Source organism: Daphnia carinata, chromosome 1 (assembly GCF_022539665.2).
Source record: "Daphnia carinata strain CSIRO-1 chromosome 1, CSIRO_AGI_Dcar_HiC_V3, whole genome shotgun sequence".
In the NCBI taxonomy this organism is placed as follows: domain Eukaryota; kingdom Metazoa; phylum Arthropoda; class Branchiopoda; order Diplostraca; family Daphniidae; genus Daphnia; species Daphnia carinata.
The window spans coordinates 12,275,967-12,291,756 of record NC_081331.1 but is presented as its reverse complement, the minus strand read 5'-3'; the positions used below and the strand labels follow the sequence as shown (position 1 = coordinate 12,291,756).

Sequence of the window (15,790 nt, the reverse complement as noted above, 5' to 3'; positions counted from 1 at the left end):
TGTAGGATTGCAACAAGAGCCTGATTGATTGCCAAACAGTGACACGGAAGTATATGTAACATTCTGACATATGGTTTCCTTGAAACTAGTATGTTAAGTTACCAAGTGCGTTTACACAACTAAAGAAAAATGAGAAAGCAATAGCTAGGCGGAAACCACTATTATTTGTTGCTTAGAAATTTTGTTTACGGTACAAATCGATGTGCCTAAAGCATCGATTGCATAAGGTACACATAGTACGCGCAATGGTGCCAGAGAAGCAACCGAAAGAGTAATAACTAGCAAGAAAAAGCTTAGTTTGCAACTACATTCCGCCCAGTGTACAATTACGAGATCCGGACGAGGTTGATTGACGTTGCAGCTTATGAATATTTGAGATATACTAGATTCATTAAAGCAAACTAATCCTAGATTTGAAGCGTCCACTACCAGCATTCGTGAACAACTAACACAGAACTTTCCATATTTATAGTATGTAGCCTACTTTAAACGTCTTATTACTATTTCTGTTGTTTACGTGATCAGTGTGACCAAATTCTAACTATATACAGTCACGAACACTCGCATGTTGCTCAAACCTTGCTTTACTCAAGCACTTAAATATCGTTGTTGATCTCCTGAAATCTTGGGTTTTAATACAACACAAACTCCCTACACATTTAAGTTAAAATGCTAAAAATACGCGCGCATTTTCTCGGGGTGCCATGCTTAAGAGTCATCTAGCAAGGTTCTAGTAAAGCGCCTTACAAGTACAAGCAGACGGTCATAACTTGAAATTTGACAGCATAAAAAAGCAAAACAATAATGATGAACAACGTCTTTCGCTGCCCACCTGAAAGATAGTTATAAATCCACAGTATAACGTCTACGAATAAAAGAATACTCTGAAAGGGCCTAATGAATTTCACTTTTCATGGATAGTGAAAGAAATGGCAAGCTTGTCAACTAGCATTGTTTTGCTTTTCTTCTTTAACATTCATGTTACCAAAGGATATTATTATGACAAAGGTAATAAAAAAATATCAGTTTTAGGTAGAAATATATATGTGTCATATTTATTTGGTACAAATATTTGAAAACAAGGTCCAGTGGACACCGTAACGAAATGTCCTGGATACTATTGTGGAAGGTATCAGATCCCAGGTAAAGATTTCATTATGTTTCTTCATGTGTTACAACATAACTAAATCATTTTAAATCAGGTGATAATGAAACAAGCAGATGGAGCTCATGCGGGCCCTGCCCAAGAGGTTCAAGAGTCAACAGTACATGGGCTTGCTCAGAATGCACTAGTTCTCCAACTGCTTATGATTGGATGTATCTTTGCTTTATGGTTGTTATAGGTAAAGAAATGGCTAAATTCCAATTGCGGCATAACAACTTTTCTATTATATTTTTGTCTCAAACATGTAGGTTTGTTGGCTCAGTGGTATAGTATTGATACAATGTTACCACACTCTCAGTTCTCCTGGAAAACTTTTGGAACACATTTTTCCGCATTGGTTGAAACTTGCCTTTCAGCTTGCATTACATTACTTGTGCATGAACCATTAGGTTCCCTTCAGCTAAAATCCTGTACTGTTAAGCATTTATCAGATTGGTAAAACCTATGTTTAATTTTTTAAGTATTTACGATTAACAAATTGAATTTTCACGGATAGGTATACAATTTTGCATAATCCAAATCCCAACTACGAAGAGGTGCTTCATTGCGCCCAAGAAGCAGTATATCCCTTGTATAATTTCATTTAAATAGCATCCACAAATTTAAGCAATAAAATAAATTTATTTTCGTTTACAGGTACAGCATAGTTTTCGTCCATTATGGATTATCAGTCTTTATGCTATTTTTTGTAAGACCTTGGGCAAATAAAGCATTGCAAAATAGAGGTCATGTGGCATCTCGACCAATTTATGCCGCTCTCTATTTGTACCCTATCTTGGCCTTGATCCACGGCATTATGGCAGGTTTAATCTGTAAGTTCTAAACATGGTGTTTATATTTTACCACTGTGTTTAAGCTTTCTGTTTATCTAATTGCTGTTCTGTTCGCACTGGTGGCAATTTATCTTGATTGTATTCATCGTTTATTTAGATTATGCCTTCCCGTCCATCATAATTCTGCTGTCACTCATGAGCCATGCATTTCATTTTGCATCAAGGAGTGATCAGGTACCGGCATTTTGTTAGGTTTCCATGTTTTTCAAGTTTTTTTGGTAACGTTTCTTTTTAATGTCTCAGTCGTGGAGAGCGCTGCTTTACGAAACAGTATCTTGCATCCACAATTTGGTCGTCGTAATTGGACATTGGGTATTACATGGTTTTGGCTTGGTTGCCCTAACTTTGTGGCTACAACCCGAATTATTGGCAGCCATTTTAACACTTGTCCCATTACCAACTTTCCTTTACATTGTACTCTCCCGTTTCACCGATCCTGGGAAATTTCATACTGATTAATTACCGGCGTAATCGAAAAGAGTGCGTTTTCATTCTGCTCTGTTGAAGTTGTGAATATTGCTGTTGTTTGAATGTCATGTATGGAAATTCAAAGGATTTTGTTCCCTTTAAATTTCCGTGGACGCTTTTAGAGTTGCTGAGCAATTCTAAGTCGATTTGAAAGATATAGAGGTTATAGTTTGAAGTTCTGGACAACGGCGTCGGTTATAAAACATTTAAAGCTTTCGGCTTGAGTTCGTTCTGGATGCCTGTTGCAATCCAGGTTAATAAAGAAGTTGAGCCTCCAAGTATTATATCACCGTACTAAAAGTTGTCGCTGTGTGAAAAATTCAAGTGAATAGTTCGATTTTTTTCTGAAGTTTGTGCAGGCTGCTTTGATCGATAACAATTGTTTGACTATGTCTCCCGTAAACAACGGCAATTGGTTAGTGTCTTTGTCAGTGTACTTGTAATTGCGTGAAAATTGTTAAAAGTTAAGAAAAAATAATTCTGTGAATGTATTTACGTCAATTGCCATATGATGTAGAGTTACAATAAGGAATTTCTAGCATTTTAATCTGGAAATTGCCGATGCACAACGTATATTTTCTTCCTCTTTTTACTAAGTGCTAGTTCTCATGAATGATTCACCCCGAGCCGCTCGTGAACTGTAAAGCTACGAATAATGTTTTAAATCCTATTAAATGTATTGTATCGATTATGGCTGTGCATCGGCTAACCCGTCACCATCGCATTTGTGTATTTGGATTTATGAACTTGATCTCTGCAAATGGGACTGCGCGTTCACCTGATTGATGTGCGCGTGACTTGCTCAATCGATTCGTTCGGTAACCGTTGAAATATTAATCTCATAGATGGCGTTAATCGTCAAAATAAAGTTTTTTTTTCAAGCCTTTCGAGAGCACTGGCGGGGGATGGGAAAACATCTCGGAAAACTACATCCCCCCTCATCCATCGTTGGCAGAAGCTGGAATGAAAGCAGTCGACAAATTCCTTTCGCTCTGCTCGGTCGGTGTTGCAGTCAACTCTCGGCTGTGTTTTTTTTCCCCACCAACTAAGTGAATCCACATAACACAAACGTAAGTTCTATTTGAATATTGTATTGATCAAAGGCAGCTTTGATGTCCCAAATCAATAGACATTATACATGTTTCTACATCAACTTGTTGGCAAGCTATTTGCTTTTCCTATCGAATTGTTGAAGTCAACACGAGTCTTCGTTACCGCTTGCGTCGGTTTCACCAAGACTGCTTAAAACACATGGGCTATGTGAAATTCGGTTAAACTGATGCGACATTCTTTTGGCTGAGAAGTTCGTTGCCATTTTTTTCCCTGACAACGTTCAATGGAAACGGTTCATTTGCCACTCATACTTTCTGGATATGAGGGGTCTCGTGGCGTTATTACCTGAAGCTAGAAACTCGAGGCTAAAAAGCAAATTCTGTTCTGACCTTGAGGCAGTCTAATGAAATGGATCCTCACTTTTCTTTGTTGTAAATCGGTTGAGACAGCTATAGCGAATCAGAGAGAGAAATAGATATATAGTGGTTTCCTTTCGAGCTTGGGTGATTTGATGTTTTCTTGGAAAGGTTGGGTTGATCCGTTTTATGGAACACTATTTTTCTTTTCTAGGCGATCAACGCGGATATACGCGTCGTCATTGCTCGGCTCGTTTCATCATGTGCCGTCTTTGAAAAGAAAGAGAGAAAAAAAAGTTCTTTTTCTTTCTCGTCTACTTGTCGTTTTGGCTTCACACGGAATAAGCTGTATTGACGACCGAAAAAAACTTTTTGCCCATCGATCCGGCCTCTAATAAAGTTGCGGGAAGCGACGGAATCATCTCCTAAGGCCAATAGAAGCGATGCGGTGTTTTGGTATTTATATATGTAGTTACATATATATGTATATGTGCCACACCACACTTTGTATAAGTACGCTTACGTTCTCGCTCATAATCACGGGTCAGTCTCAAGTACATCCGGCCAGCAAAGCCAATTCCCGTCGTGAGGGATTTGCGGAAAACTATAATAGAACGTTGGGTAGAGGACAGTTTTCCGCTGCTCGAATGGCAGTTATGCTGGTGAATCGCAATATTCGCTCGGATGAACTTGACATGGCGGAAGAATCCGTTTTGATACCCTGACCGATGGATGGAAAAGGAGACATTCCTTCTCTCCCCTCCATCTTTTCTTTGTTTATTACCTTGACTGATGGCTGTGTTTTTTTTTTGTTTATATTTTTGTCACAGTCGTGGACATGGGTGTGTTGCCAAGAGTTTGAAAGAAATTTGAAGAACACAACATCATGAACTGGTAAGTCAACAGTGAAATTTTTCCAAATTTATTCCCTTTTTCTTTTTTCTTATTTGGATTCTGTGCCTCAACCGAGAGCTCCACATTTCGCAAGAACTGGAGCGTGACGTAATATAGAGCTTACACCCAGGAAACATGTACCCTCCATTGTTGATGTCTTGTAGTGTATAGTTGGAAGACGTGAAAGATTGTCGAATGAGATTTGCCTGTCACGGGGACTTGTCTCTGATTAGTTTACAAGAAGACGCCAGTGAAAAACGCAATCAGTCTATCCTCTTCGTGTTTGTGTGTTCACGGGCCCACTCAACTTCGGTCTACAGCGAAAATCTAATTATCTTGTCCCACCATGTTTTGACTGTCAGTTACGGCCGGATCCTGTCGTCCTATCCAGCTGGGGTAGTCGCAGCCGTGGCTACGTTTTCCATTGCTTGCCTCATCGTCGTATTCACCCTACATTCCGTTCCAGATTTCTCCGATCCTCAATTGGTGAGTGATGACAATCATTGTAATAACGTCTCTGATTGGTTTGCTAAAAAAAACGAATTTTTCTTGGCCGTCTTCGATCGTGTTGGAATGTCAGGCACTTTGTCGAAGGCGGATTTACATTTGCAATTGCTTTCGAAATGCAATAAAAATAGCTTAGTAATGGCACATGCGCGAGCTCAAGGGCGAATTGTACGGACCCCAGGCTGACGTCGGTTTTCTTCTAGGTATTTACAAACTAATGAAACAAATGAGGATGCTATGATTGCTCCTTCTTCGATCCCATGATTGCGATAAACCACTCGTGTAATCGTATAATAATAAAGCCAATCACAATCCTCCTGCATGTTGCTTCTACGCTTGGCCAGCAATCCCATTTTAGAGCTCTTTGCTCTAAACGACCTGCACACTTTTTTTGGCCGTTCTAGTAGATGCGTTCGTTTCTGCAAAGTAGCTGAAAATGGCCTTGGGTTACAGAGCTATTACTCTAGCGTAATGTGGGCTGCCTTTCAATCCGGCTGAAAACGATGGCTCGTTTCTAAAACGTACGCGATATGCCCGCCCTCCAGCAGTTAAACTTCCTTGCAAAATTTTTTTTTTCTTTCGTTCCAGCCAAATGATGGGTGTCTATTCCATATCTTCTTATATTATTTTTTCCTTCTTTGGATTATGGCTCTTCCTTGTTCGCGCACAACATAGCGGCTCTTGATTAAAAACTTTTTCTTTACCCGTTCGTACAACTACAGATAGAAATTATCTTTCCGGAATTCCGGCTACAGACCTTTTCACATCTAGTTTTCTTCTTTTTTTTCCCCTTTTTCGCGTAATGTATTCTCGACGACACCCATTTCACCGTCGAGGCGCCAGATTCAAATTTATAGACCCATTTCGTCGCAAACGCCTTTGCTCAATGTCCCGTGCTCAACGTTTCTTTTCTTTGTTTTATTAAGATACAAAACTCCGTGTCAGCTGGGTTCTTCCATGTAGAAAAATTTTAAAATCGTTCTTTGAGCTTTTCTTTTTCTAACATGCAAATCGTGTACGAACTTTATTTGAATTCTTTTTTTTTTGTCTTTTTTCTTTTAAATGACCTCGTCTTTCTTCTTCCTGCTTTTTTGGCCAATATGACAAAAAAAAAAAAGGGTTTCGAGTGCCGAGGGACAGTGTTGTCACGTCGAGCTGTCGCATGGGAAAATCTTTTGCGAGCGAGCCAGAGAGCCGGACCACTCAGTATCAATCCGTTGGAATCAACTGGAACTTCCGCATCTTCGCTTAAAAGCAACGAGGCTCCCCGAAAAAAGAAGTAAGTAATCACATAGCACGAACAGTTGCCTCTTGTTTTACGACATGAAATGCCTTTTACAATCAATTATTCATGCCTGATGTTCAACCCGTCGCAGTAAGATGAAAGCACATCAGCGGACAAATAGCAGCCGCGGTGAATCTATTGGCTCCATAGAGGCAACTTCGTCGTGGGGAGCTGTCCGTACGCGCAGCAACAGTCTGGACGATGATCACCGAGAAACCAACAAAGCCAAAACCAATAAAGTCTGGGAGACGAAACGACAACAACAAAAAACTAGTCAAGTCCACTCGTTTGAAGTGCTGCGCGGCCACGGAACTTCTAAAGATGCAACAGCCAATCACAGCCATTTTCAATGGGGCGAAACCGTCACTCGCTCACCAGCTCATCCTGTGCGACATAAGTAAAAACAAACAGCAGTTTCACCTATTTTATTTGGGCAAAAAAAGATTTGAATTTAAAAAGAAAAAAATTATTTCAGGCCAATGTGGAGTCAGTTACAACAGCTGGGCACTGCCGGATTGTTGCGATCCGACGAGGATGATCGAGAAGAAGGCGAAGAAGAGGAGACTAAAAAACCGCAGAATTCGTTCTATTTCTGCGACCAGCCGCACGGTGAATACGCGCACGTCGTTTTCGCTTCGGCTGGTGAACAGAATCGATCCCTGTGGAATGTAGAATCCATTCAATCCATGTGTCGACTCGATGAGATCATGAGATCTAGCCCACTTTTCCCTACCGTGTGTCAACAACCGGCTCACCAGCAATCCGCTCATCGTCAATGTTGCCAATCTTGGACTTTGGGCCACTACGTGGCTTTAATGAGAAATCGGTCCTCCTGTTCGGATATCGACGCGGCCGACGTGACCGTAGTTTTCAACATTCTCGAAGCGTGCTCCAGGCATTACCACGGGCTTCAATTGTCACCAAACTGCGATAGCATCGTTCAAGAGGGTACGTTAGAAATTCGATCGTAGTAAGCACATTTTTGTTTTTAAATTCAGATGAATTCTTTAAGGTTCCAGCGGGCCAAATAATGGCGATTGCGGGGACGACGTGCCGGAAATTTGCACACGCCACAATGCCGTTTATCATATTTTGCATTATTTGACGGACGCTGAGTTTTTAGTTGGAGGCAATCAACATTTGCGCTACGCTGCAATCTTCCTTCCAGCAGCTCGGAGTACGGCTCTCCTACCTTATTTTGACTGGCTGGACAGTCACAAAGAGTTTTGGCCTCTTGCTGATAATTACACAGTAGCCGTGGCGATGGACCTGGGACTGAAAGAGGCCCTTTTCAACGAGTACATGATCCGCGACGTCCTCTTCCTCAGCGTCGGGGCTTTCCTCGTCTGCACTCTGATGTGGTGGTACACGGCATCGCTCTTTCTCACCTTCATGGCCATCGTCTCGGTCGTCCTGTCGCTGGCCGTCGCTTATTTCGTCTACACGTTCGTCTTTGAACTGGATTTCTTCCCGTTTATGAATCTGCTGGCCGCCGTAATCGTCGTGGGAATAGGAGCCGACGACGTCTTTGTTTACGTCCAGGTATTAAGTCAGAGTAATCTTAATTTCTATTCCTTTCGCATGAATTATTTTCGCCTTCATTACACGAAAAAAAAATTGCTGTTCAATGTTCTGAAAGGTCTGGCGCTGCGCGAAGCTGGACAAAGATGGAACAACACTTCCTAAATTGGTGATGGATACGTTAGGTCACGCAGGCCTATCTATGTTGGTGACATCGCTGACAACAGCAGCGGCTTTTTTCTCTTCCTTCATCTGTCCAGTGACAGCCATCCGGTGTTTCAGCCTTTTTGCTGGCCTCACAGTCACCATCCATTTTCTTTTTATGTTATCCTGGCTGCCAGCTTCAGTCCTCTTGGCGGAGAAATATTTTTCGCCCGTCTGTCGTCAAAATACTGGCCGATCAGCTCCAGTTTTTGTCAACTCATTTCGCAGCTGCTGGCGTACCATTTCCGACCTGGGACGGATTACATTCGACAAAATATTGCCCTGCATCGTGGTCAAGTTTCGCTGTCCGTTTTCATATGCTTAAATGTATTACGCTTTCGTATTAACAAACTATTCATTTTTCATTCTAGATTTTTGGATTGTTCTTTTGGGAGGGTTGGCCATCGCTGCTGGAGTTATTGTATTCCATTACCCGAAATTGGAATTACCCGACACGAAAGAATTTCAATTGTTTTCATCCAGCCATCCGTTCGAACGGTAACAGTTAAAACCAAACATTCAAAAATATTTTAATAATTAAAAAATTTTTTCAATTACAGATATGATATGGAATTCAAGCACGAATTCTGGTTTGAAAGGTCTCAGCGTGCAGAATTGCTGGCCAAACTGCCGTTACGATTTGTGTGGGGAGTAGCAGCGGAAGATAATGGCAACTATTTGGATCCGTCTTCCAAAGGCTCATTGGTTCTGGATCCTACTTTCAATATGGCTGCTCCTGAATCTCAAGAATGGCTTTCGCGATTCTGCAAGGAGATCAGAGATCAACCATTTTTCCAGCCAATGATCGGCCCGTTACTTCCAAATTGTTTCATTGAGACGTTCCAATCTTGGATGGACAGGCGTTGTGAGGTGATTTGCCATTCACGGCCTATACTTCATTTCTATTGTTTCCGTAATTTAAAATAGAAATGGACTTGGATACGCCCCACCCCTTAGCCCTTGACAGCAAGATAAAAAAAAGGGAAAAAAAATTGAGAAAAGAAAGTGAGAACCTAAATTTCCCGTTTGTTTGCGATGGAAGAACAAGCCCCTTACAAAGGGATGCCGTACACAGAGCTGTTAGGATTTTCTAGAGGAAGCTGAGAAGAATCGATAATCATTGCGCCTCTACTCACTTTCTTGCTGGAAATAGGCGGGGAGGAGTACTTTGGACCCGTCAACTTTGAACAACGTAGGCCAAGTAAAGTTGCAAAGTCCACGAGGGACATGTCTGAACCCTAATTTCCGTCATCGGCAAAAGTAGGGTTTTTCTCTCGATCGTGTTGCCATGGAAATAGGAGGGTCCGTTCTTCGTAACACGATCGGCTCAAGAAACAACAATTTTTGTTTGGCTTTCTTCGCTTTCCAGCAAAACCGGGGAAAGGCCGTTATTGTATAAAACATGATTCAACCTCGTAAACATGTTTCTTTTATTGCATCCATCTTCAACTTTTCTTTTTATTCAACAGGATTCATTCGACCGGAGAAACCGGACTCCCTGCTGCGAGACGTCGACGTTCCCTTACGCAGAAGATGTATTCAACGAGTGTATCGTGTTGGCCGTCAAAGATCTTTATGAAACGCCTGCCCAGTTTTTCTTGCCGGGCGTAGCAGGTCCCCGTTTTTCCAAGTCGACTCAGCGGGTCGATGCCGTCGTTATCGAATACGACAGCAACATCAGCTACTCTCTTTCGTACACGGAGATGAACGACTTCTATCGCCAAGTGGAGCAATGGATGGACGAGCAGTTGGCCAAGGCTCCATTGGGAATGAAAGGCGGATGGTTCACGAGCGATTTGGCTTTTTACGATGTTCAACGCAGTTTATCGGAAGGCACCGTCAGTGCCATAGCTCTCGCCATGGCTATTGCTCTGCTAGTCTTGATTTGCGCGACGGGCAACCTGTGGCTCAGCTTCATTTCCGTCGTCTGCCTCAGCAGCGTCGTCCTCGTCTCGGTCGCCGTCCTCGTCCTCCTCGGCTGGAAGCTCAACATCCTCGAATCCGTCTCCGTCACCATCGCCGTCGGCTTGTCGGTGGATTTCACGCTGCACTACGCCGTCGGCTACCGGCTCAGCGCCCAGGAGACGGACCGTGAATCCGCCGTTGTCTTTTCCCTTTCGCGGATGAGCAGCCCCATCGCCATGGCGGCCGTCACAACACTCTCAGCCGGAGCGGCCGTGCTGCCATCCAGCGTCGTTGCCTACCAGCAAATTGGCACTTTTGTCGTCGTCGTCATGGCGACGTCGTGGATCTACTCGACGCTTTTGCTCCCGTCGATGTTGCGAGTCTGCGGGCCGCAGAACGGATGCGCCCAAATCCGCTGCCCCAATTGTACGCATTGTTTTCGTTGTTGTTGTCCCAACAGTCCGACGCACGTCGATAAGACCGTCTACAGTTACGGACTGTCAGAATCGACTCTGTCAACTTCCAGTACCTCCTGTCCTAATCCTAATCCCAACATTGCCACTGTCCATTGCGAGACTCACGAACTGGAACCTCTAACATCAAGCCATCGAGTCAAAGCCGTTCGTGGAAGACCACGGTCGGGCAGTTTGGTGGCCACAAATGACAATCTGTCCTCTATGTCTGTCCCTTCATCAATCATGTTGGCTAAAAATGGACGTAAAATGAGGAAGATCAGTCTGCCCAGTACGGCCCTGCTCGTGGCAGAGGCCAATCGTGAGCCTGAAGTTGTCTGCATAGAAACTCAAAATTCGGACATGTGGGCAGCGTGAAAAAATCATTTTCCTGTCTGCTCCTGATATTCATTTTATTTCGAAATCACGAACGATTTTATTCTGTGTACGTATGTTTTTCTTTTTATTTAAACCAGTATTTGATATTATTGTTAATTAAACTGTTGATTTGTATAGCGATGGGTGCTACTGGCTTCTGTCAAACGGTGGGAAGAGTACATCAAATTGTGATGATCTCAATACGCACACTCATTTGACTTGTTCTTTTATCGACTTTAATCGCCTTTTAGTTAATCGTTTTTTGTTTTATCTATATTACCCTGTTTTTATTGGATGTACTCGCCCTTTCTTTTGGATGACCATTAACGGGGGCTGTTCATTCCGGAATGTGGGTCAACACGTGCAAAGACTTTGGTCCAGCCATATAAAATCCACCGGAATTTTTCCAGTTGGCCCTTGTGGGACCCTCGCCCTTTTTTTTTACAGATACGAACAAACCCCTGTCCTATTAAATCATTTGGTGGGTTCTTCTTAACTGCCGTTGGGCAAGGTGCTTCTGCCGAAATGGAGAGAGAGATCAAGGGCGATTATACTTTTACACAATAGAATGAATCATGTAATGGGTAGGACGTAAACGGCGGGCTTTTTTTTATTCACGCGGTCACGACGTGATGTCGAGTCCGCGCTCCCGGACTTTTACGAGCCGGCAAGTGATGGGTGCGTGTCGAATTCAAACGCATTTCATCTTTTTCAAACAAATAAATAGGCTGTGTTTTCAGTTATAATTAAGCGAGCTATAGGAGGCGAGATAATAATATAAATTAAAGAAAAGCGATATTGAAATTCATGAAAATCTGGCAGATGGGAGAGCGCGTGCGCGCGATCCGGAGAGAGAACAGAGAAACTGAGAAAAGCTCTCTTGATTTTTGGCCAATAGGATTGATTGAAATGACACCACGCCTTTGCTCTCCCCCCTCTCCGGCTCTATCTTACAATCGCCTCGAGGAGCTCGCTTTTGACAAGTCAAGTGGCACTGCCACGAGGAGAGACAGTCTCTGACCGAAAGACGTCTGAGAAAGACACGACAAAATCGAGTAGCAAAACGCATTTTCACGTAGCATTCATCTTGACAACCTCTACCTCCAACAGTCCTGAATTTATACATAATACGGACTGAACAAGAAAGTTTGTTTTTAAAGCCCAAAAAAAAACGATTACCGTTTATTGCGAACTGACGTAATCAAAATAGTCAAATAGAAATCCAATTCAAACCAGGAGAACCCTGATTATCCCCGTTTGAAATCTGGCGGCCTCCGTAATCACGAGTTCCGTGGTGTGCTACCGGGCTGCTCTACACCGGCGCCGGGCTTCAGCAACTGCTGTTGCTACCTCGATTGCAGCAGCGGCTGCTACGACTGGCTGCAATCAAACACCAGGATCCAAGGACTGGTGCATCCTTTCGTTGAACTATCGTAATATGTGTTCATCATCTGACGTTGTTCCGGCACCAAACAAACGCCTCAACAATAAAAGAAGTAGTAGCCCAACGACGTCAGAGAGTAGCAGCAATTGTGGCAGGAGTAGCCATGGCAGTTTATTGACTGTCACGTCACCCAGCAACAGTCACAAGTCTGTCGGACTCGACAAAATCTCGTTGGGTTCATCCAACAAAAGTTCGTTCGAGAGCGCCGGGCGTCGTGTTGCTGCTAATCATTCGCCTGTTTTAAGTCTCGAATCGCTTCAACAATGCGATGACAATGACAATGTCGTGTCGAACAACAGCAGTCCTCGCCACAACAGTAGCCGTTCGACAAATAGCGGTGGCGCTCACTTCAAATGTCGCAAAGCATTAGGTAAATGTTTTGCTTTCTGTGAAGTCATTACGTTAGAACACGACATTCTATTTTTGTTCTTTCAACGTTTCATTCCATTTTGCTACCTGAGTTTTCCTCACCTTTCCCTGATGGGTTCCCTCTATTTTACCTGGTCTAGACTTTGTGATTGGTAATCAGTGTCATCTGTAAATGAAAGTTTCATTTTCTTTCTTTTGTTTCCTTCAGGGACGCGACAAGGGGAAGTGCAAGCCATTCGAACCAAATATCCATCTAAGATTCCAGTAAGTGATAACTTCTTTTTCTTCGTTTGATGGTTTAAACGAAAATGGAAAAAAAAGTTTCCGGGAAATGGTCGATAATACTGCGACTTTCGAAAATCGAATGATCGTACGTCTGGGCCGTTTCCCGACTTCTGCTGACCTAATTTCGTATTCTGTTTTGTTTTCTATTCGAATGGCTTTTCGAATGAGAGGAGGGATTATGTATGCCTCATGTGTTCTACGGAAGAGGGTGCAACTTGGTCGGGTTTTCTTTTTCCAGAAATGGATCCATTCAAGAAATAAAGAAATGGATGTCATCTGTTGTTGATCTTGGGCTTATTTTTAGTTTCCGTTGGTTTTGTCACCTAAGACCCAGCTGTGACCCTTGTCCAGAGGCTTTCGTATCATCGACCTTCAACTTTAGTTGATGGCCAGCGAAAACAGACTTGAATAATAGTAGAATAAAAACCAACTTAATTTTTTTTCCTTTTTCCAATTTCGCAGGTCATTGTGGAACGATTTGACCAGGAGTTATCATTGCCTCACCTTCAAAAGAGCAAATTTCTGGTTCCACAAGAGTTGAGCATGTCTCAGCTGATTACTGTTGTTCGGTAATTTGTTATTCATTTTGCCCCTTTGTTGCGTTTGCGAGTTAACTGATTATTTGTTTGTTATCCGCTTAGCAACCGACTGAGACTGTCTTCGACGCAGGCCATCTTTTTGATAGTCAACAACCGGAGTATGGCGTCGCTGTCCAAGACTGTCCTGGAGGTCTACAGAGAATACCACGATCCGGATGGATTTCTGTACCTATCGTATGCGTCACAAGAGGCTTTTGGCTCCGATCAGGTTACGTGATATCAACCATACTCAGGTGACTCATCATACTTGGACGTTAACGACAAATTCAATGCTCTTGTGACAAAAATGCTTTTAGCCTTCTGAAGAAAACCTGAGCTGCCCCACGAGCCGTAGATTCGTTTTGGCCATTCTTAAGGAAACGATTAGCTATTATTACTGTTTGGTCCTGTACGTAGGACAAGGTCGATTAGGGACTCAATATCTATGGTTATCATTCGTCTTTAGACAGCAATCGACTTCAATTTTGGTCTGCCAAGCTGCTGGTAAAAGAAAGTGGCTGTTAGAAGGGCGGGATTTGGTAGTTGGGGGAAACCTTATCTTTCTTCGCCTTTTTCCAGAATTGTCTCTCGATGGCTTCAAAAACTGTTGAAAGGTCATCGACAGTGTGTGTACTTATATGACTGTGGACCACGTCTATGTGTGTGTAAACATGGACAAGAGAAACCCCATCAACCAAGCAACAAACGGCCGGTGTTGTTTGCTCACTACGTGACCCATGGCGAACAGAACTGCGATATATCTTTGCAGTGCAAACACGCACGTGCAAACCTTTTTTTTTTTTTTGCTACAGTTCTTCATAGACAATCGTTTAGATTTTGTACTTCCCAAGCGCAACTTCTGAAAAGTAGATAGCTGTAAAATCTCTTTTTAATCGATTTGCATTTAAGTTAATAGTAAATAACTCTTCGTAAAGATTTGGCCTAGGGAATGTTGACTTTAAGGTCTGATACCATCAGTAACCTACTTGGAAGAGGGGCGATGGAGGACCTAGCCTTTAAAAAAAAAAAGCTTTGACTTCGCAGTACCCAAGAGGGTCTTGTTTTATCAGCAGAATCTGTTTCGGCTTAAAAGTTCATGAAAGACATGACCTACCGATCACAAATCGAGTAACTTAAAGCATATTTTTTATTGTCTTTAAATTTAAGTTTTTGTATGAACTAAAGGCAAAAGCGTCTAAGGCCTCCGTGGGACAGCTGAACTAGCAACGTTGACGATCATCTGTTTTGACTTGTTATCACTTAGTAGAATCTGTCAGGTTTCTTTAATATTTATTTTTATTATTTCCAGGTGGATAAAAATGGCAAGTCCGCATGAAGGAATTTATCCTTTCTCTCAACGAAATCCTCATTTCCTCCGTTATTAATCGTCCGTCGATTTTGTCGGTAGATGGACGTCACACAATCTTGTTCGGTCTTTGGTTTTATTTTACATTTTTTGGGAAATAAGAAAAGAAAATAGTTGATTAAAAATGCCTTGAGATTCGGGTTGGATTCAATTTTTATTAACAAAAAACTCACTTTTGTCTTTCTTCCGTACATTACTTGTGGTCTCGTAACTATATGTAACATGTGTCATGTCGTATTCAATGCGCTTTGTCTGTGTCCATGTGCCGCATAAGGTTCTCTAGCATCTCTGTGATTCATGCGCTCTAGTCGCGCGATTTCTGTTGTTTTTCATTCTGAAGAAAACTCAGTAGAACGCCCGATCATGTGTTGCTGATACGTAATGAATTCTTTTTTTCTAATCAAAGAGCATCCAGGTGAAAGTAATAAGAATGATCAAGAGGGAGATAATATCCTATCCATTGCGACATTGGCAAACCAAAATTCCCCTCTTTTATTCTTTAGTTTCCTTTTTTTTCTAGTGGACTTCTACGATGACAAAGTATTTTACTATTTACGCGTGTTTATTTCCCATGGATTCTCATTTTGTAACTGGGTCACCAATTTTTTTTAATTTTATTCCTTATTCAACTTGTCGGGATTTGTTCAAGATTGACAGTCCGTACAGCCTTTTTTTTTACACAATGATTTTATTACGTAATAAATGAATGGAGATTTGACCTTGTCAG

General features: G+C 42.3%; 3 protein-coding genes across 4 annotated transcripts; all 3 read left to right on the top strand.

Moving 5' to 3' along the window:
• Positions 1–784: 784 nt before the first annotated feature.
• LOC130691508 (JNK1/MAPK8-associated membrane protein-like) lies at positions 785–2,681 on the top strand. Its single transcript, XM_057514467.2, has 8 exons — positions 785–1,008; positions 1,084–1,143; positions 1,203–1,343; positions 1,414–1,600; positions 1,662–1,736; positions 1,802–1,977; positions 2,096–2,172; positions 2,242–2,681. The coding sequence occupies exons 1-8, from the start codon at positions 930–932 to the stop codon at positions 2,455–2,457; spliced, it is 1,011 nt and encodes a 336-aa protein (XP_057370450.1). The 5' UTR covers positions 785–929; the 3' UTR covers positions 2,458–2,681.
• A 711-nt stretch (positions 2,682–3,392) lies between these two features.
• Positions 3,393–11,261, top strand: LOC130691488 (protein dispatched homolog 1-like). Of its 2 annotated transcripts, XM_057514444.2 has the most exons (12): positions 3,393–3,536; positions 4,090–4,331; positions 4,706–4,769; positions 5,132–5,255; positions 6,395–6,555; positions 6,653–6,958; positions 7,037–7,509; positions 7,574–8,103; positions 8,201–8,591; positions 8,658–8,784; positions 8,847–9,156; positions 9,756–11,261. In XM_057514444.2, the coding sequence occupies exons 3-12, from the start codon at positions 4,762–4,764 to the stop codon at positions 11,019–11,021; spliced, it is 3,696 nt and encodes a 1,231-aa protein (XP_057370427.1). In that variant the 5' UTR covers positions 3,393–3,536; positions 4,090–4,331; positions 4,706–4,761; the 3' UTR covers positions 11,022–11,261. The 2 variants fall into 2 exon arrangements, with proteins under 2 accessions (XP_057370427.1, XP_057370426.1); XM_057514443.2 differs by lacking the exons at positions 3,393–3,536; positions 4,090–4,331; positions 4,706–4,769 and having other exon boundaries at positions 4,829–5,255.
• A 776-nt stretch (positions 11,262–12,037) lies between these two features.
• On the top strand, positions 12,038–15,779 carry LOC130691513 (uncharacterized). The gene is made up of 5 exons (XM_057514472.2): positions 12,038–12,835; positions 13,043–13,098; positions 13,582–13,688; positions 13,761–13,951; positions 15,007–15,779. The coding sequence occupies exons 1-4, from the start codon at positions 12,460–12,462 to the stop codon at positions 13,933–13,935; spliced, it is 714 nt and encodes a 237-aa protein (XP_057370455.1). The 5' UTR covers positions 12,038–12,459; the 3' UTR covers positions 13,936–13,951; positions 15,007–15,779.
• Positions 15,780–15,790: the final 11 nt, after the last annotated feature.